The following is a 22,218-nucleotide window of genomic DNA, read 5'->3' on the forward strand; positions in this document are numbered from 1 at the left end:
TGGGGGCCTGTCTGACCTCAATTGGAAGGGAGTTCCAGAAAATTGGGCCCACAATGCTGAAGGCACAGCTCCTTGTGGATACAAGCCAAGTATCTGAGCCATGGGGGACTACTAACAGAGACTCCCCTGAAGTACACAGTGATTGAGCAGGGCTATAAGGCATCAGATATCCTGGACTTTGTATTAAGGACCTTGTAAATTAATACAAGAGTCTTGAACCTGCCCCTGTAGCATGTGGGCAGCCAGTGCAAGCTATGGAGCACAGTAGTGTCTGTCCCCAACAAGTCTCGATGCAGCATTTCACATCAGCTAGAGCCTTGGGCGGGACCCAGGTGGTGCTGTGGGTTAAACCACTGAGCCTAGGGCTTGCTGATCAGAAGGTCGGCGGTTCGAATCCCTGTGACGGGGTGAGCTCCCGTTGCTCAGTCCCAGCTCCTGCCAACCTAGCAGTTTGAAAGCACGTCAAAATGCAAGTAGATAAATAGGAACCGCTACAGCGGGAAGGTAAACGGCATTTCCGTGTGCTGCTCTGGTTCACCAGAAGTGGCTTTGTCATGCTGGCCACATGACCTGGAAGCTATACACTGGCTCCCTCGGCCAATAATGTGAGATGAGCGCGCAACCCCAGAGTCGGTCACGATTGGACCTAATGGTCAGGGGTCCCTTTATCTTTACCTTTAGAGCCTTGGGACGAGGCCCAAGAGTTGCCCCATATAGAGCACATTGCAATAATCAAGTTCTGAGATTGCCATTATTAATGGAGATTTCCCCTGCTTCTCACTTATACAAGCCAATCTGAAACCATGCAGTATCTCTCAGTTGCTTAATATAATGCTGGTCCTGCACATGTATGCCATGACAGTCAAACGATGTCATTCTAAATGGAGACTGGTGATTAAGGTTGCAAGATAAAGCTCTTAAGAGTCACAAGCAGTTGGAAAAACATGACATGAGTTTCTTCTCACATGAGGAAACAATTTTCTGAGGTTTTCAAAGCAGCAAATTTAGCATGGCATTAAAGCTAGTGCAATTTCACTTGACGAAAAGAATCCTTTTAATGGCTTTAGCTGAATTTATTGATGGCTTTTGCAAGTTTTATAAACCATTGGATGCTCATCGTAATAGCTGAATACTCTTTTTTGGGGGGGGAGGGGTCTAAACTAAACAGATATGTACTCTTACTCTCCATTCCCCACCATATATCTCTTTCTTACTTGCACAAACACAGATTCCTTGCATATACATAGAGGCTCAAGCATACTCTTATTTTCCTCTTGCATATTGTCATATATGTTCCTTGCTAGTCATTTATCATCAGTTTTCTTTCTTTATGGCCCTTCCTCTTGTGACAGCATAGGACAGTGAACAACACAGAAGAATAATCAAGCAATAATTAAAAACATCTAAAAATACATCTCTAAAACAAAGAAACAAAAACATACAAAAACAATGCCAGCTGCTGAAATTATGCTTGAGATTCATATCTGAAAAGTCTGACTAAACAAAGATGTCTTCAGTTTGTGTCTAGACATCATCAGTATGAGGGGCAGAGGCATCTTCTCGGGGAAGGTGTGTCCATAGATGGGGCACTGCCATGGAGAAGGCCTTGTCACACGTTGTCTCCCCTGAGCTAGTAAAACTTAAATTCAGAGGCCTGGATCCTACCTAGCCCGACACAAATGGAAGAATCCTTCCATTCATGAAGGGAACCGGGATCAAGCAGGGGCTCCTGCTCCCCAATTCATGGGTGAAACAGCATTTTTTGCCCATCTACCCTTTCCCTGCAGCTACCTGCATGCCTCTCATGCTGCTCCAGAGATTCATCCAACCTTCTGGAACAGATTTTCAAGGGGCAGAGGGGGAAGGAGAGATCAGTGAAACCCTCCACTTCTCTCCTGCTTGTAGTCAGAGCCACTATGCATCTGGATACTAGTTGCTGGGAATGACAATTGAGGAGAGTACTGTGGCACTCCAGTCTGCTTGCAGGCTTCCCATAGGCATCTGGCTGGCCATCATGAGAACATCTTGACAACCTGCTTTCCCCAGGGAGGCTTGCCTAGCACCTACGTTACACATCTTTAGGTGCCAGGCAAAGCATTCCTCTTCTTCCAGGCCTTTAGCAAATTAAATGTTGGACTAGATGGGCCTTTGGCTTGATCCAGAAGGGCTCCTTTTATGTTCATTTGTACATCCTGCGGGTGGAAACCCTGCCCACATGATGATCCTGACAGTGGAAGTTGGGTTAACATGTAAGCCATAAGCTTTATCCTAGCTCTAAACACTTATCAAGCACCTTTTATTTCATGTATTTCATCAGTAGGCAAATTTATGCTACTACCTACTGGAAATTTATTCACGTGTGTCATGAGCAAGGAGGACCGTACCACTTCTTTGTCTTGTATCCCATGTTTAGTAGTAGAAAGCTTAAGTTGTTTGGTAGGGCTCGCAGAGGGAGGATAATGACAAGACCAAAAATAAGATAGGGACAAGTTCATAGGGTCCATGGAACCAGTTCATAGGATCCATGGACAAGTTGATAGGGTCCATGGAACCATGGAATCACTGAACCAGTCTGAGAGTCATCTATCTGCTCAGATTCTAAATCAGACTTTTCATTGAGAGCCTTAAGTATAAAACTGTTGATTTGTACTTCTCTCTCCACAACTGAGAAAATAAAAATGACTATATTAATGAGCAAAGTTGGTGCACAAAATAATTCTCAAAGTGGTATACCTGCATCGCTTATGCCCCATTGGTTGCTGGGTGTAAAGTGCATTTATTTCTGCCCTTCCGAATCTAATCATGCACTGTGATTGCTATTTCCTCTGAAATTTCTACCTATGTTTTGAAAGTTGTGCTACATAAAAATGGAGCAACAGCTAGCCTGAGTGGCTACATCTGTATTAGCAATCTGTGGGAAATCATGATAACTTAAAACTATTTTTATAATAATGTAAAATGTTTTCTTTATGGTGTGTAATCAGGATGATAAGCTTGGGTGCACATGTGCTTAAAAGGGAAAATTTTGTGGGGAAAGATTGTTTTTATATATGTTTTCAGGATGATTGCACAGGTTCCTTTTTATTTTCCCTGTTTGTTTTATGAGCAGTACTGTGCAGTAGAGTCTGCTAATACTGGTGTGAGGGGGAACTTCAGAGGTATTATGTAAAGAAGATGCAATTTTAGACTTTCAAAAGAGCATATTGGGGTATTTCTTCTATTTTAGAGCATGAATTTCATGTCCAGTTTTCGTAACTATTTATGTAACATTTCACTGATCATTCTGTTCAGCTGCCACCAATTTCTGCTGCCCTTGTTTTAAAGCATTATGTGGCTGGACATTAATCTGTTATGTACCAGACACTCTAATAAACAAAGGATCCGAGACAGCTTGGGATTTTATTAATATATCTACTGGTTCGGCTCCATCAATTGCTCCCCAATTTCACAGCTCTCCAGGATTCTCAGTTTAGCCTTTCTCAGTTCAGTGACATATAGTTTGTTAAGCAACCTGATCTGCTTTTGATCTCTCCGGGCTGTCAGCAGACCTCCTAGATGCAGTCATGTCGAGTAATAACTTTCAGTAACTCGGTCATTCCACACTTGAAATTTTAGCACTTGCTACAATACTTAAATCAACTTGCTTTGTTAAAGAGGAAGGCTGCTACTGCATCGAAACGATACAGGAGAATTTTAAGTTTAGAACTTTGTGTCAACTCCTGCAGGTTTCCCCACCCCTTGCATCTTAGCGTTTGTTGAAAATAGCGCTGAAATGAGTATATTTTCAAGTCCCAGTACTTTTGGCTCCAGTTCCACTACTTTCAGTCACATCTGAAGTTTGGTTCTACCCTTGTAAAAAGTATATTTAGGTACATTGGAAGATGTTCCATTGCAAACTATTTCTTTAAATAAAAAAAAGGCTCCAAAATTGATTAGGAGCATATTCAATAAGCATAGATAAAACTAGATCAGGGATTGCCAATGTGGTGTCTGGGGGCTCATATGCACCAACATATGAGCCCCCTGGTGCTCACAGGTTCTCCTGCCCCACCCCCACTCAAAGTAGGCTTGAAAAAAGCATTTTATTATAGCCAATAGGTTGTGGGGTGTGTGTGTTGCTCACAATAGGTTCTCTTGTTTGCTGTTGTGTCCACGCAGACCCAAAAATGTTGCTGATCCCTGGACTAAATTATGACTAGTCATTTGGATATATTAATGTATGGCATAATTGCAGCTCAGCACTGCAGCACAGTTCAACAATTGAAACCCCACCTGCAACAGGGGGCGTAACATTTTCAGCTACTGGGTGTTCAGGTTTCTTGAGTGTGCATGGAGGTGGGACAGGCCACAGAGGGATATCATCCTCTTTCCAGAAGCATGGATTTGCTATCTTAACAAGTTCATAGGGATGTGGATCTTGCCTAGTAAAATGGAGACTTTGGGTGACATTACTGCAAACACATCACACTGATTGTGTGATTTGGTCCAGTATACACTCAGTAGATGTGGTTTACAATGAAAAATTAAGTTCACCAGTTGTGCATTGAAGATTCTGGATTGAAATGTAAGCAAAGACTCTTCTATAAAGGAATGGCTTTCCTTCTCTACATCTCTATCTGCCCCCTTCACGTTCATGCAGAAATTGTGCACTAGAATCAATTAAAAGAGAGCAAAAGTAATCCTGACACAGTCAGACACTTAAACATGCTATGCTTCTCTCAACTGTACCCATTTTGTAGTGGTTTACAATTTTGGTATAACCTCCATAGACATATCACTTTTGCATTATACTATGTACTTTTCACCGTTTTTCTAAGTGTTTTTTATTCTTCTTCTAGAAATGACTTCAGTCCTGTAATAATTGATCTTTTGTGTGTGTTTTAAGGAGGGAAAGTCATTTTTATAGCTGAGAGGTGGTGTGTCAGATAACCTTCAGACTTCAGAAATACAAAACAATCTTACTAGATCTGACCAGTTGCATTCCGGTTCACCCAGAGCAGACCCAGGTCAGCAGTTCCTATAGAAGTTAATGCAAAATTCATGTCAGGAGCCCTCCTGCTGCTGCTTTTCGTGTCGCACTGAGTCCATGTCACTTTAACATGGGCTATAGGCATGTAAGAGTACTTTAAGGCTATGGTCCTGAAGGCTAATGAACTACAACCCACACACTGCTAATATTGACATAATTCATTTCAAGGTAATAGGACTACTCAACTCAACAGTGGTTTTCATGACCGCTGCTTAAAAACCTCTTAGGATTTCCACGTAAAACATTGCTGTGGCAAGCTAATCATTAGTGCTTCACCCACATACTTCAGTAGCCTGTGCAAACATTGCTGAAAGGGTTAATTGACTGAAACATTGCTGCATGCAGACTCCTAAACCTAAACCATATGTAAAATAAAGCCAGGATTTCAGTCAATCTGTGAGTCATGTTTTACTGTCCTTAAAACTCCAAACAAGGAGCTGTCTGTAGAGGTTTTTGAAGCTTCAACAGTCCTTAGCATAAGTCCTAACAATACCAAAAAAATAAATAAAAGAAAATTGAGAGGTCTTTCTCTTCTCATGGAAAAGTGTGCAATTCAGATAAACCTGGCTTCGTTTCTGTTTTAAGTTAAATCTGAACTCCCTTTAAAGTTACCGACTTCAAGCATTTCTATATGACTCTGTGGTACTCAGATCAGATGGCGTTTCTCTTTCCAGGAATATGTAAGATCTGTATCCCTAATGGGGACGCGGGTGGTGCTGTGGTCTAAACCACAGAGCCTAGGGCTTGCCAATCAGAAGGTCGGCGGTTCAAATCCCCGCATCCCATCGTTTGAAGTAAGCCTCCATAAATTCAGTGGATCTTACTCCCTAGTAAGTGGGTTTAAGATTGGGGGCAAATTAATACCTTGCACAGTTTTTTCCCCATTGGATGAATATGGATTTTCACAGAATCCAATATTTTAAATATCAACATCTTGGCAAATTAGCCGATATTCTTCCTGTGAGTGGTCCAGGTATCATTGAATGTTGCTTAACCATCATTTTATGTGCGCATTGACTAGAAACAATACAGATTATATCTATATTCTGATCATTTTATTATGGTTAAGTGTTTTTAAATGTTGATTTTATTGGCGTTTTCTTAGAAATATTTCAATCTTGTGCAAATAACTTATTTTTTTAATGTGGTCTATAATTTTGTTAATTAAAATAAAATGAATGGAACTGTGCATCTGATTGCCTTCTTCCATAAATTATAGTAGAGCATTGTTTTCTGAAACCTGATAGTGACACATAGGCTCAGTTCACAGCCAATGCTAAACTGTGATTTAGCGGAATTGAGCCTGAGCTCAATTGAACCTGTGACTCGTAGTTCCCCATCCTTTCTTATCCCACGTGGCTGGGAGAAGCATTTGGTAGCATTTACCTTTAAGTTCATAGCTTAAATGTTATATATGAACCATATATAACATTACAAGTCTGGTCACTCTCTAAGCAAGCTACTTAACCTTATGATGAATATGTGCTTATTGCTTCTTACACATAAAGAAATGTATCTGGGATGGTAGTGGATAGAAGGCTGCCTGGGTTTTGTTTTCCCTGCTGGTAGCAGCTATTCACACTGGTTTGCTGTAGGGGAGGATACAGGTTAGAGGTAAGGATAAGCTGCAGATGACCTAAACTTCAAAGCAGTCATGAAATATGATTATTTGCTAGGAGCCACCAGCTGAGAATAACCAAAACATATATGTTAGTTTCTTGAAACATTTGGAATATATTTGCAAGATTCTTTTTTGGGATCTGCAAGGCCTTCTTGAGCATTTTGAAGAGGGTGAATTCTAATCTTCATTAGGAATGTAAGAATAGCCTTCTGGGTAAGAACAAAGGCACTCTAGACCAGCATTCTGTTCCCACAATGGACAACTGTAGGAAGCCCACAGGAGGAAATGAACTAAGTAATCTTTCCCTGCTCATGACTACAGGCAACTGCTATTCAGAAGCATACTGTTCTGATAGTGCATGGACTATCATAACTAGCAGCTATTGATAGCCTTACTAATCATGAATTTGTCAAATCTTATACACTTCTCACTTTTTTCTTCTAAATTAAAAATCCCCAAATGTTGTAAGCTTTCCTTAAAGAGGAGTTGCTCCAGCTCTCAGTTGTTTGGAGAAGATATAGAGTATCCTTTACCATGAATGTGCCATAGCTGCCACAAAAAATAAGCACATAAAGCATTTTGGTTTTGCCTGAAGACACAACAAAAGTCAGAGACCACATAGTCTATCAAATGAAGTTTATGTTGCACTGCAGCTCTTGCACTTGCTGTGAAATTGACCTAGCATTGCATTTGTTTAGGCACTGAGCCTATGAACACTTAAGTATATTTTTAACTTTGTAAGCATGAATGGTTTCATTGAGGTCAATAGAATTCACATGGTAGTATAGTTAAGCATGTTTACAAATGTGTGTGATCTGAGCCTTGGTAAATTACTGTAGCTGAGTAGTCAATTCCACAAAGTTTAGAAATATGGTTTACTTTGCATATGTGTATATATTTTATGAGGCTACCTCTCTGAGGCAGAAGTAAGTTTTGTTTTTAAGTTTCCTACCAGGCAGTAAATGTTGGTTAACTATTTACAACTATTCACATTTCTTACAGTCTTGTCCACAGGTACCAAACCTAGGCCCCGGGAATCTGAATAGACTATGGTCATTGGGTTGCATCCAGTGGTAGTGGTAAACTAGTGGAAAGCACTTCCACACACACAAGTAAAGGCATCTATCTTTCACCAATCCTCATGCTTTAGGCCTCCATTCTACATTCCATACTGTTTCAGTGCTGAAACAGTATGGAATGTAGAATGGAGGCAGGAGGATTGGTGAAAATTATGATGGCTTATATTGACATGTAGGTGAATCAGCATGGCATAGCTTTGTGTCTCTCTCTCTATCCATGCCATGTTCCTGAGAGTTCCTATTCATGGTAAAGTGGCATTGACTGTGCCAATCCAAAATGGGTCTGATACTATTTCAGTTGAATTTGCATGTGATTGTAAAACAGTCATAGAAGCTTGCTGGAGCCAACAGTTCATGGGATCAGATGTAAGTGCCAATACTGGAGCTTAAGTTTGTTTGTAATTAATCTCATTCTAATGCAGTGTGTTACTTCAATTTTCAGGATGTGAGACGGAAGCGGGCAAAGTTTGCCAGTTTTCATTAAAAGAACACGTCCAGCCTTTTAAAGACAGCATGGAGAAATTCATAAGTCAAGGTAAATAATGAGGTGCCATTGAACCATTCCAAGATTTATCAAAAGAAGGTTATGGAAACTATGTTTCGACATGGTGAATAAAGAGTCTATTTTGAAACCACATATCTGTGTAGATTAGTTCAATCAATTGGCATTGCATTTCAGAACACCTCTACCTGTTCTGTGTTCCATTTCTAAATGATAATAGAGGCAGCTTTTTGACTTTTGAATATATATTTCTGATGAGTTCATATTCTGTGTAGGAAACAATTTCCTAACATTTGTTTCTTGACAATTTCATAAAACTGGAAGTTGAAGCTGTGCTTTGACTTGTCTCCAAAGACATGGTGATACTTTTCAAAGTATTAAAAATATGATGTGTTCAGTCTTCTGGTTCATTTCACTTGCAAATTGTCTTTGAAAGGCCACATGTTTTGAAAACAAAATCTAAGGAATTCTGTAAAATGTTTGGGTCACGTTCACAGAAAATGCCACAAAAGTGGACTTCACAATCCATGGTTTATTTCTCACCTCCATTTTAGCTTTTTCAGGTTTCCAAGCCAATTGCTGGAGAACTCAGACTGATATTTCCTATAGGACTGAATATGATAGTTATTGTGATTTTCCTTTCCATTTGGAGCTTTCTAATTATTATTATTTTTAAAGGTTAGAACCTTGTACTTTGGGATTGATGTGAAATACTTTGAAAGAAATGTGGTTGGGCATCTTCAGTGGTAGTGTACCATCAGCTAAGAAACAAGAGCTATCAGCACTGTCTCTGAAGCCTTCACAGTCACTTACAGGCTCACTGTTAAGACCGTGTTCATGGAGGACAATCTTACACTGCTACGAGTAATTGCCAAAGATGACTTCCGGGGGATTGTAACAGCCTGCCTCAAATGAGTGGCGGGCTTTTAAAGCCCCTGAATTCTTTTCTGGCTCACATTAAAAATGTGAGTTGGAGAAGGTTCCTAGCTGCTGCTCCCACTACTTGAGAGACTTTTTCCAAGCTCAGGAGAAAAAAAAATCTGAGTTCTTTCCATAAGGAGTCAGATAATTTCCATATTAATCTGATGGCAGCTTTGAAGAGCTCTCTGATCACAAAAAAAGAAAGAAAGAAAAAACTAGAAAGTTGATTAAGGAATTAAGTTAAAAACCATATGGGGGTAGGGTAGCCCAGTCGCAGGTAGGGTATAAGCTGTTAAAAGCCATTCCTGGGCCAACCTGAGCTGCCCCAATTACTGCCAAGTTCAAGATTACACACAGCTGTGAAACTGGCTCTTCAGAGGAATGGCAAGCCCATCTGAGTCTTGGTTGAACACCTCCCTTGAGAGTGGACAATTTCCTAGCTGATAGCACATCTGTCTTATCCAGATGAAGTTTCAGTTGTTCCCCTTCATCCAACCTGGTAACTCCTCCTGTCACCAATTCAGCAGTCTTCTGAGATGAGCAAATGGAAAAATGAGGAAGAGCCAAACTTCCCAATGACTTCTCCCAGTGGGTTCATGTAAAGAATAGGGTAGCGGGCAGAATAGGACCCTGAGGCACCAATGGCCAAGGAGTGGAGAAGAAATCCACTGAAATTGAAATTGATAATGGTTTTCTATAAGGACTAGAATCATCTTAGCACTGTGCCTCCCAGTCTCAACCCAGACAAGTGCTCAGAAGAGTACCATGAACAGTGATACTGAAAGCTGCTGAGAACAACACAGTTACATTCCCCCCCCACCCCCAACATCCATTCCCCAGCAGAAGTAATTCTTCAAGACGTCCAAGGCTCTTTCTTTCTCCAAACTGAACCTGACTCCAGACTGGAAAGGATTCAAATAATCATAATCATTCAACATCATCTGGAGTTGTCTCACTACTACCTCACCTCTTTAAGTGCAGCGGGGATGACTCCATCCCTCAACAAGGCATTCACAACCCAGCTCAGCTTTGCAGAAAGGACAAGTATCCGTGGTAGGAATCATCCCTCCAAGCAGTTTGTCCACATCCTCAAGTTGCTTAATACAACTTGTGCTCTCTGATTCTCCCAGGCAAATGCCTTCTTAGTTGTTTTTCCCAGCAGGGATTACTTGATAGCCTGGTTGTAGCAGAACTATGCTTTTTTTTTCAAAAACAAAACAAAAACCCCTAAGTGACATATGAGAGGTGAATTGACTACCAGGAAGGGTTGTATATCCCCTTCCTACCTACTGATTTTTCCCTTCAACTGCCCTTCCCCCTGCATTTACCTTACAAGAAAAACATGAGGTTGAACACACTTGTTTTCCTTTTGAATTCTTGAACAAAGTTTAATACAGAGAAGGAGAAGAAAACCTTTTGATTAAGTTCCAAAAATAAAGTAATGTTATATAGTTTGTAATATGAAATCCTTTGTTTCTTATCTGGCTGGACTGAATTCAGGCGTGAAAATACAGGATTTTGCTTTCCTGCATAGTATTTGACAGGCTTTTGATCTCGATACTTTTTTTTTTCTAAGGGCTTTTGTTGTTTACATAGGCATAATCGATGAGTTGTTTCAGGTAGATTGCACACACAAAGACCATTTAGGAAAAATGAGGGTAATATAAACACTCTGTTTACATAGAGTGTTTTCTGGGGAAAGGAAAATGGAATTTCCAAACATTTCCAAACAGCATAGGAATTTTCTATAGGATATTTATATACTTCCTACATTCTTTGGCTTTCAGTTTAACAGCATATTTAAGTTCTCAAATCTATTGTGTTGTGGTTGCAATGACTCATGGTAAAGGCACTAATTTGGACAGATAGAGAAAACTGGGACATGTGGAGGTGAATCATAAGGAAAGTCATAGCAAATTAGGCAATTGCTTCTTTAACATTCTAAATGAGAAAAGGTGGGGAGGAGGGTACCAATGAACACATACAAAATGATTCAGAGTTTAGACCAGCAGTTAAAAATAAGAGATTATTATTCAAATGCAATTTTATATTCTATTACACTGAGAAATTGTGATATTCCCTTAGGAGACTTTTGGATCTGATTCAGCAGAAATAGCTTAAATTACCAAGAAAGCTTCAGGCTAGACAGTGGCTTGAAACAGTGATAGCACTCAGTAATCATTGGGTCAAGATTGCAGCTGTGGACAATGGCAAAAGAAGTGGCATTGAGGCACAATGTTTCAGATGGCTTTTGAGTTCCAGTTTAATTGCTGCAGCGGAATTTTTTCCAGAATGATAAATAGATAACCAACAAAACAAAGCCCTGCAACTCTAAAAGGGTGTCTGTTTAGGGCAGTCATTTCTTTCCTTTTACTCTTTGATAGCCCCTTCTTCGTGAAAAATGAGTCATTTGATAGCCAGGACCCATCTGATGTCACAGAAAAAGCAAATATCTCAAGAGCTTCACAAATCCCAAATGTGTAACTAGCATAAGATTTCCAGAATGGTTTCCAACCTCAGGCACTTTCCTCAGAAACCTGAAATCTTTTGAAATTCATCAGAATGAATAGATACAAAGTGCAAGGAAGATCCACCAGAGGTGTCACAGGGGTGCTGAAGTATTCAGATTAATGCTTGATCCTGATCTTTTAAGAAGTCTCTGCAGCACAAGGACAGGAACAGAGCCAAGTACTTTTTTCCCCTGCAGCTTGCTAGCACTTTAAGCATTGGTTGGTATTAAACCACTTTGGGGCAGCAACTCTGGTGCTCTCTCACCTTAAGCCTCAAATGCTTATAAACTTGCTTTGTCTTCTGGCAGCCTCAGCATTAGCTCTTGCCTGCCAGCTTCCAGACCTTGGCATCTAGCTCCTTGTCTGACCTTCAGTGTTTTAGCTAGCTCTGCTGGCTTTAATTCTTCCTTGTCTGTAACAATAATCCCATTTACTTTATGCGGTACAAAATAGCTCTGTTTACCCCTAACTTGAAGCTTTTCTCCAGCCATCAGTTGCTAAATGGAAGAGAACAGAAGACAATGTGGGACAGGAAAAATTGCAGCTTCTGGTGTGTAATGACTCCCTTATTCACCACAAGTGAGCAGTTTTATGCACCAGCCCTCTATCCCTTTATACATACAAAGTCAGTCAGATGAGTGGGGTATTATTATTATTATTATTATTATTATTATTATTATTATTATTTTATTAACTTTCGTTATTTTCTTTTAAATAATTCATACACACACACACACACTTAAACAAAGGTCTGCCTATGTTCTCTACTTCCCATTTCTATCTGCACTGCATGCCTCACACACATGTTTCCATCCTGTTTATGGTACTGGAGAAGCATCAGCTGGTAGTCTCATTGTGTCTTGCCCTCTTCACAAGGAAGCCTACTTTTGCAACAATCTAAAAGTATCCATCTTCCTCTAACGAAATGCATTGTGATGAAACTCCTTTTCTATTAGAGAAATGTAGTTGATAAGCTACATAAAGCTGGACCATAAAGAAGGCTGATCGCTGAAGAATTGATGCGTTTGAATTATGGTGCTGGAGGAGACTCTTAAGAGTCCCATATACTGCAAGAAGATCAAACCTCTCCATTCCTAAGGAAATCAGCCCTGAGTGCTCACTGGAAGGACAGATCCTGAAGCTGAGTCTCCAATACTTTGGCCACCTCATGAGAGGAGAAGACTCCCTGGAAAAGACCCTGATGTTGGGAAAGATTGAGGGCACTAGGAGAAGGGGACGACAGATGGTTGGACAGTGTTCTCGAAGCTACCAACATGAGTCTGACCAAACCGCGGGAGGCAGTGGAAGACAGGAGTGCCTGGCGTGCTCTGGTCCACGGGGTCACGAAGAGTCAGACACGACTAAACGACTAAACAACAACAACAAAGCTTGTTCTGCTTTTCCTGGATCACATTTTAATGGTGTAATCCTTTAGTACTTTCTGAAAATAAATTGGGAAACATCTGTCTCCTTTTTTATGGTTACAAACTGGATGTGTAAGATTGTATAAACCACCTAAATAGTCATGGTGGTAAAACCTTGTCGCCAGTTCAAATAATCTGGTCAGAACAGAGTGATCTTGGAAATGAACTAGTGATGCTCCCATACGACTTTGTTTACAGTGCAGATACATTTTCTAATCCACCGTTCTACACTAGTTAATCACTAAGCAGCGCTAGACTTTTAGCAGTGTAAGTTTCTTGGAGACAAGCACGGCATTTTTGTGGTAAGCTTTAGCATTTGTATTTGAGGAATACTTAAAATAAAATGTTAAAACTGTGGCTATGCTTCAGATAGAGTTATGCAATGATTTTCCCAACTGAGATCTACTTAACTCCAATCACTGTTAGTTTTAATTTAAAGTTGCAGGCTTAGAATGAAATATCTAGGTTGATCTTAGATTTGGTCTCCATTTCAGTGGGTTGCTGAAGCTGGTGTGTCCCCTTTCGTTCCTTCCCCACCACCCTTTCTTTCTTTCTTTCTTTCTTTCTTTCTTTCTTTCTTTGGTCAATAGGTCTTAGCACAATACGTGGTCTGGTCTCTTTTTATCTGGCAACCCCCCCCCCCTTGCAGATTTTTAAGGTAGTTAGGGTCAGCTGTTAATTTCTTTTTAAGTTTTTTCCAAGAGCTTTATCTAATGGTTAAATTCAGAAACTGAAACATAGGGGTTTTTTATAGTCCAAAACGTGTTTTTGAAAGGTTGTGGTAAACATTCAAGTTACATGAACTTCAGAAGGCATGTACAATGGTTGCACTGCCTCATAACTGTGGCTTGTATCTGGATATACATATTCTGCCAAGGAGTGTGATACACTTAGTTTTTGTGTTGCTTCAATTCCTTGGAACAATTTGCTTAAAGTTTGCCCTATCTGCAACCAAGTTTTCCTCTGGAGTGTCTCCCATCAGGAGTGTCTCCATCCCATCAGGAGTGTCTCCACCCCCATCATTCACCCCAGACACTGAGATTCAGCGCCGAGGAGGTTCCCTCATTGCGAGAAGTGAGGTTACAGGGAACCAGACAGAGGGCCTTCAGAGTGGCACCCACCCTGTGGAATGCCCTCCCATCAGATGTCAAGGAAATAAGCAGCTATCCTATTTTTAAAAGACATCTGAAGGCAGCCCTGTCTAGGGAAGTTTTTAATAAAAAAATCCTTCCAGTAGCACCTTAGAGACCAACTAAGTTTGTCATAGGTATGAGCTTTTGTTTGCATGCACACTTCTTCAGATACACTGAAACAGAAGTCACCAGTAGTAGTAATAGTAATAATTTACAACATTTTGTTCCACACATGGATTTTTATTTTTAGTTTTGCTAGAGGATTGGGACTGCCTAAGGCTTTCACTTTTTCTTCACCCCCTTGCTCTCCCAAGTCTGCTGTGGGAATTGCAGGGAACAAAAGAGTAAAGAAAAATTACATTGTGCCAATGGAAGTCCATTCTGCTGGTAGATGGCCATCATTGGATGTTACCCAGTAAATTGTTCTTCTGCATGCAGATTTGGTAAAATTCATATTACTCAGAGATTTTGGACTGATCATGGATGGTATTATAAAATATTGGATGTGGAAGGATCCAGTTTTGGGAGAATAACCAACCACAAGAAAACAGAATGTTCCTTAATTATCATAAAGCATGATAACAATACTAAGCATCCTTGTTTCACACTACAGATAAAATTGTTAGGAAATTTTCAAATGCCAATATTTGACCAAAATTCCACTTGTGAGGGATTTCTGTGGCAGTGCCAATTCAGTTTTCTGGTGACTGTAGATACTAATACTGTAGTGATGATGGCAATGATGTAGACATGATATTTGATATGGGCCATTTAGTCTTAGCACTATCGGTTTATACAGGCATTTTCTTTTTGAAGTGGCATACTGGTGCTAACTTGCCATATATCCACTATATATATAGTGGATATATATATGAGGTGATGGTGGAATGAGAGACAAAGTGAGTATGTAAATATATTGCTAGGTCCAGGGCCGGCCCTATGGCCAGGCTGGGTGGCGCAGGGCGCCTGCCCGCCGGGGGGGCGCTGCGCAGCTGTGCCCACCCGCCCACCGCGGAGCTGCACCCGCCCACCCGCTGCGCTCGCCCGCGCAGCTCCGCCTGCCTGCCGCGCTGGGAAACGGGGCAGTGCGGGGGCGCCAGGGGGATCCGTCGCACCATGGCGCCAGGGCGCCAAATATACTTAAGACGGCCCTGGCCAGGTCATTAACTTGTGAATGTGCTTCACATCTACTTTGGTGATTTGCATAACCTGATTCTTCAGCCAAGGTGTTCACCTACTGTTTTTGGTACTGATAACTTTTCATGTATCGAAAACTGCTTCTGGAAATGATTTTGGTGTATTTTCTTTCACACCAAGGCCAAGTGCACAAGTTTAGTGCTCACACAGTGATACAGAGCTTTTCTTTTCAGAAGTTTGTTAAAGGAGAATTTTGCTGCTTAAGAAAATTAATGCTTAAATAAAAGCATGACACTTTATATATAATCTTGTTCTCTATCTGTTGTTCAGCTAAAGTTGACCATGAAATAGAAGAAAAATCCCTGGAAGAGACACATAAAAGGTGAGCAGACCAAACTTCATATTCCACTAACATTCTAATAAGCTTCTATTTTTAGGTAGTAAAAGGAACAAAGTCTTAAAGGACAAATTGTGATTCTGCCAGTAGAATTTATAGGGTATTGCTTGGTATACAACACTCATATAATATGCTAGTAAAGCTAGAAAGTTCAGACTCTTCCTAAAATTAACACACTTCCAAGAGGATTAAAACAATAATCCAATCAGGGCTTTGCATAAAAAGTGGGTCGTCTTCCTCAGAATAATAACAGATGCACAATACTTTATTCTGTACTTTTGAGCTACCCACTATATACAAAGGAAAGTAGGGGGGCGGGAAGTTCCTATAAAAGTATTAATAATGTGGATAATTAAATGTGGCTTCATTGCAAAGTTAATTAGGCACATTAAAGCAGATACACTGCGTAATTCATTATTGATGTTAGCATTAATGGGGTTTGTGTCTTTGAAGACACTTCAGTCTTCTTGCACAAAATCTGGTTTCTTTTTTCTCCCTCCTTTTTGCAATTTTCTCAACATTGTGGCTTTAAAAGTTTCTTTAATAGCAACGGAAAATATTTTTTTCTAAAAATTCACATTTCCAAATCTTATGGAAATTACTCATGGATCTGCCAGATTTTTTTAAATTACACTTTTGAAGAGTTGCTTGTCTTATACTAGGAAATACAGTGGGACATGTTTTAAATAATAATTGAGAATGCTAGTATTCCTTTTAGAAATCTGCATGATAATTAAGAATGCCACATTAAGTTCAATGCTTTCAACTGATTCTAGCAATAGTTGTCAGATTCCAGAAAGCAGTTCACGTTCATTGCCAGTGTAACACTTGGTGTGTGCCTCCTTTTTGCTTGATCTGTGGTCTGTTGGAAGACATTGACTGTTCAAAAGCATAAGGGGGACCTCCTTTCCTTCACTAACTATTGTTACATTTCTGTTGAGAAGGGAAAGGAAGATTGTAGTAACAGAAAACTAGAAGTATTTTTAATCACCGGACCTCTTCTTTGAATTTTATTTCACAAAACTATACCACTGATGACTGTTCCAGATATTAAAAACTGCCACAGAATGCCTTGGCAGCCTAAAGGACATAAGTATTTACAACCCCTGACTCTATCAGGGGTTATGGAGCAAAATGTGTGTGCATTATGACATGTGCTTACTACTTACCTAAGGATGATGAGCCTGCCTTGTACTGATAAGCATTCTCAAACATTTCATGTTTAATATTAGAGACAAGGGGACACTAGGAAGGAGGAAAACTGTGCTCTTCCTTTTTCTCTCCTTTATACAGCATCACTTGATGTACTGTATGTAAACAGAGTGGTAAAAGATTTGACTGTATTGCAACGGTAAAATTGGTTCTTCTGCAGATCATGCATTAGTATATGAGATGTTTCTTTAGAATTCACCAAACAAAATGCTTCAAACGCACTTTTTTGGATAGAGGGTGAGAGGAAAGCTTTGATAAATAAGAGATTATTAACATTCTGCTAATCATGGGTAAAATAATCATGGGTGCATTGGATGAATAGATGTGCTAGTAGCAGTGATGGATTAGATGGAGCGTGATTAATGTGATTAATGTGGTTGGATTTTTTTTCTTTTTGAAGTGGCTATGTGCAACACAGTGTCTATCTCATGATTATATGTAACGGAGTTGCACAGAAATACTGGTTCATTATTTGATATGTCGGGGAAACGGTTTAAAAAAAATGTCTCTCTGTAAAACCGCCAAGTAAAAATAAGTTATGAAATAGTAAAAGCATTGCAGAATTCCTAAAATTACTTACGTTTTGAGAACAATGCTCCAAGTGTATTTTAGAAAAGTTCAGTTGTTTAGTAGATGAGCTGAAATGGAAAGTTAATCTTTCACACATAATGAAGACAAAGAAAATGGTATGTGTGACCCAGAGATTCCATAAAGTGTCTGGCTGTTCATTTGTCAGAAGTGAGATGTTTAACAGTTTCTGAAAGGTTGTATACTTTTTTATTTATTTATCATATTTAGCAGCTTTAAGAGTGTCAATGTGTGAAGTGTTTATTCAAGAAATGGATTTCTGGCAAACGGGCAAAAAGAAAAGTGAAATGTTTAGCTCACAAATAAGAGCATATTCTAAGATCTCTGAGTAAGTATCCTGAGATTAGAAGAAAGCACACAGGTCTGTGTTTATCTAGCTTATGCAGGCAGACAAGGAAGGCTCCAGACTGGTATTAAAGCTGAAGTGATACAGAATGTCTTCACCAAACCCCAAACAATTACATCACCCCCTGAACAATATTGATAAAGTGCAATAGAGAAAGACCTGGCACTTTCTAGTTTCAACCCTCACAGCTAACTACTTGAGAACCTGTGAAATACTTGACATGGTAAAGTAGGGGGGGAAGTTGTTTCAAAGGGGTCACAAAGGGCTGTCAGGCATTACAGCATGAGGAAGGGCCATAGTTCTGTGACAGGGCACATGCTGTACATAAAAAGAATCTCAAGGTCAGTCCCGGACATCTCAAGGTGAGGCTGGGAAAAACTACTGCCTAAAACCTTGGAGATCTGCCATCAGCCAATGTAGACAATATTGAGCTAGTTGGACTCATAGTTGGATAGTATAAGGCAGTTTTTATGTCCTTATACCCAAAAGATTTTTTAAAATAAAAAAAATCCAAGCTGAAGATGACAGGGATTGAATCTGGGAACTTTTTTGTGCAAACAATGTGTTGTTGGGGCCATGGTTCAATAGTACATCTGAACCTTTGTGTGCATATTCATCACATTCTTCAGAAGCTTAAGTCTGAAGCTCAATCAGGTTGCATTTGTGGGTAGCCAGGCCAATTCGTTTCCCTGCCTGAAACAAGGGTAAGCGCACTCCCTACACACATTCAGAAACTGTCTGTCAGTGGGATAGCATTCCTCACTGCACATGAGGTCAACAGGCTAGTTTAGGGGTGCAGGGTCTCCAACAGAGGGCAATGGCTAGGAGGTTCAGGTGAACACACTGAAGGCTGCCACTGCTGCTCCCCCCCAGCATATATCTCCTGAGTCAATAATCTCACTGCCTAATGCTAGGGCTGGACCTGGCTAGTGTCAAAATAACTCAACAGGCAGCTCAGTCACCTTACAAATTTTTGTTGTAATATATGCTAAATTAACAATCTCATACTAAGGAAATCCCAGGAATAAAGCGACTTTGAAAATAATAATAAAACCCTACCCATCTGACTTTGTTGCCGCAGCCACTCTGGGAGGCTTTCCACATATATAAAAACAAAGCAAAACATTACAGTTTATACTCTATTTTACCTAGTCTTGAACTCCAGCCAGTCACTTGTATTCTGTTCATCTCCACTTCTTAATCAGTCCCCAGTCTTAAGTGAAATTGTAAAGAGGTTGATCTTTGTTGATTTCACCCCTGTCTGACTGGAGGAGAACAGGAGTCATGAGAGAAAAGGTAAATGAAGACACTGATATGCACATTTATCACGAGATCTTTCATTTCAAATAAAAAAAAGCTATGATTCCTCATACCTGTCTTAGGGGAAAGAAAGAATTAAATAGTGAACTCTCAATCAGATCACATAATTTTTATTCCATGTTATTTCCAGTAATCACAATTAGTTGCATCTGTGCTGTGTTTTATGTTGTTTGTGGTGTGTATGTGTGTGTGAATGACAATAATTTCTGTAGCTGTGTCATGCCTTTTATTGATTCCATGCAACTCACTATTGGAGCTGCACATGCAGTTATTTCCGATACATTCAAGTATATTCCTTCTTTGAGTGCCAGATGTTATGTAAACACACTCTGCTATTGTTTCCTGTAAGTGGATAAATGCTACCGTTTGATTTCTGCACACTTGATTCATTCACTAAATTAACTATTAGTTTAAACAACGGGAAATGTATACTTCTCCACTGCTTTTGATATTGCATCAGTTACTGTCTGAGAATTTACAGTAGCCAAAGGTCTTTGAATCAGCGATAGACTGACATATTATACTAACTTAGAACACATTTCTAAGCGACATTTCTTTTAGTCTGTGGGTTAAGTAATAGCTGGCATAAGAAGCAACTTTGGAATTGATTTGTCAATTTAATTATTTAGTTACAATTTTAATCTGATTCTCTACCCTGCCTCCCTTGTTGGCACCATTTTACACTCATTTTGAAATGTGTTCCAAGGGCTGGGGTGGAGAAGAGAGACATAATTTAGGATTTGGAAACTTCAGTGAAGGGAAAAAAAGATTTTCCTTGGGATACCGCTCTTTTCCAAAGAAGGAGTACTGAAACATGCACAGTTGCATAACGACACTTGCTATTGTTGTTTTAGTGCTACAGCACTGGTGATTCTTTTGCACAACGCTGTGCTCTAGTATGGCTACATTACTATCGGTAGTCTTCCTAGAAAGCAAAAACCTACTGGTAGGTTTTCAGTAAAATGTAATGCAAAAGAAAAGCCTGTACTCTATCTTGAATTATAGCTCAATATGGGATATTTAAAGGACTATCTGTTTCACATAAACCTGCACATGAATTAAAACCTTCTCCTCCAACTGCGCCTTCCTTCTGCAATTAGGCAGGTGGCTATCGGAAAGGCAGCATTTTCTGTGAAGTTTCCCAAACTAGGGATTATCCACACTTACCTTTTCTTCACTCTCTCTAGGCACTGGTGATGCTTTATAGCTCTGTGTCTCAGTGCCCCCCTTTTTTTTGGCTGTGGAACTTTCCCTGTGAAAACATGTTCTTTAAAACATAATAAGAGCAAATAGCAATCTGCAGAAAACCCGAATTGACGTTTGCTCCAATTGAGTGATAAATAGTGAGTTCCTTGGGGAAAGGTCTGGTGGCAGGGAGACATTGAGCTTTTAAGCATGGACCTGTGTCTGGAAAGAGCAGGGCAAAAGGTAAATGTGGACAAGCCCTTATTGTACCTTTCCCCTAGACTTACAGTATGTACCTTTGTTACACTGTTGGTGCCAGGCACAGCCCATCCTACTTCCCCCTGCCTTTTAGTGGTGTTTGGGATTCTTTTCATGGTCCTTAAACTTTTACCTTTGTCTAGTTTTCTGCTGGTTTTGCTAAATCACAAATTTGGCTAATGTGAAAACTGCACATAGGGCCTGCAGAGATCTCTTAAAATGAATTCTGTATCTAGAATATACAACAGTATCTGGTTACCAAAACAGCAACAAAACAAAACAAAAAAGTTCTCTGGATATTCTGAGTGTTGTGTTCAGGTGTACATCATGCAAGATAACATGTTTGAAATTGCAAATTTTGGAGTTCAGAAGAGTATTTAGAGAATTTCATTTTGAATCCATAAATGAATGGCCACAATATGAAACTTTTGATCATTAAGTCAGTATTGACATTCAAAGCCACTTTTCCATAATTTTTCAAGCTTCTTGTATTATATAGATTTAAGAGGTAGACAATCTACGCATGCAGCACAGTCTTGTAGGGCGGCTCTCGCTGGACGTCTGCATTAGACTGAAAAGGGAAAACTAATCCTTATTTGGATGTTCCCACATTAAGAAATCTTTCTGTATATAGAAAATGTGTATGTCAGGGACCAGACATACTTAGAAACGTCCTCTCTGACAGACTAGCTAGAAATATTTGTTTCTTTTGGAAAGTACTGGAAGATGCACTCTCCCATGTATAGTGTGAAATGGACAATCTAGTGAGAGGAGCTGCACAGTATTCTTTTGCTGCATGTGTAGACCTAATCTTGCTTTTAATATTATGTGTTTCCAATATATTGGATTTCCTTTTCACAAAACATGCCCAAGGCAATGCACAAGAAATATAAGCTAAAGAGCAACTGAAGGCCCTACTTCGGGTGTCTCCAGTCTTCAAGATTTTGACAGTGGTGGCAGAAGATGGGTGTTTTTTGTGTGAAGGCACCCAGGTTGTGAAAAGCACTTCTAAGAGAAACTCATTTGACTCAATCTTTTTCCTTTTCAGTACCACGTTTATTCTGTTGGATGGTATCCAGTTCTGTCCCCTCCATGGACAGAAGAAATCCATCAGTAGAACAGTCTGCTGACTCTCTGGAGGAGATTTAGGGAGGGACAGGTGGATCACAGAAAATTGCCTCCTCTGTTCCACTGATGGATGCCTTCATTCAGTGAAAGGGACAGCATCAGATACTGCACATTGGGTTTGCATGACCTACTGTTTGTGGGATATGGTTTAGGACTGTTTTCATGCAATCTTAACAAACTGACTCGGCTGTGGCATTGGTTTCTTACAAATTGTTTCACTTGGGGCGATGGGGTTTTGTTTTGCATTTCCTTATTTTAGTTATGTTTTCTTCATATTTTATTATTAAATTTTAGTACGGTATTAAAATCTAGTTAGCCTCCCGAATTGTTGAAAGACAGGATATATATGTACATAGTAAATTACTGGTGCGTTCAATCATATTCTGATGACGATTGGGTTGTGTAAAACTGAAGCCATATAAAGCCCT

General features: G+C 39.8%; 1 protein-coding gene across 1 annotated transcript in view; it reads left to right on the forward strand.

The window, feature by feature from the left end:
* FMN2 (formin 2) overlaps positions 1–22,218 on the forward strand; it is a 170,877-nt gene that overhangs the window by 131,421 nt on the left and 17,238 nt on the right. The window contains exons 15-16 of the mRNA XM_035108373.3: positions 8,172–8,264; positions 15,687–15,738. Of these exons, the coding sequence (XP_034964264.2) occupies positions 8,172–8,264; positions 15,687–15,738 (145 nt within the window). The remainder of the gene's footprint in view (positions 1–8,171; positions 8,265–15,686; positions 15,739–22,218) is intronic.

Source organism: Zootoca vivipara, chromosome 3 (genome assembly GCF_965207765.1).
Source record: "Zootoca vivipara chromosome 3, rZooViv2.hap1.1, whole genome shotgun sequence".
NCBI classification, from domain to species: Eukaryota; Metazoa; Chordata; class Lepidosauria; order Squamata; family Lacertidae; genus Zootoca; species Zootoca vivipara.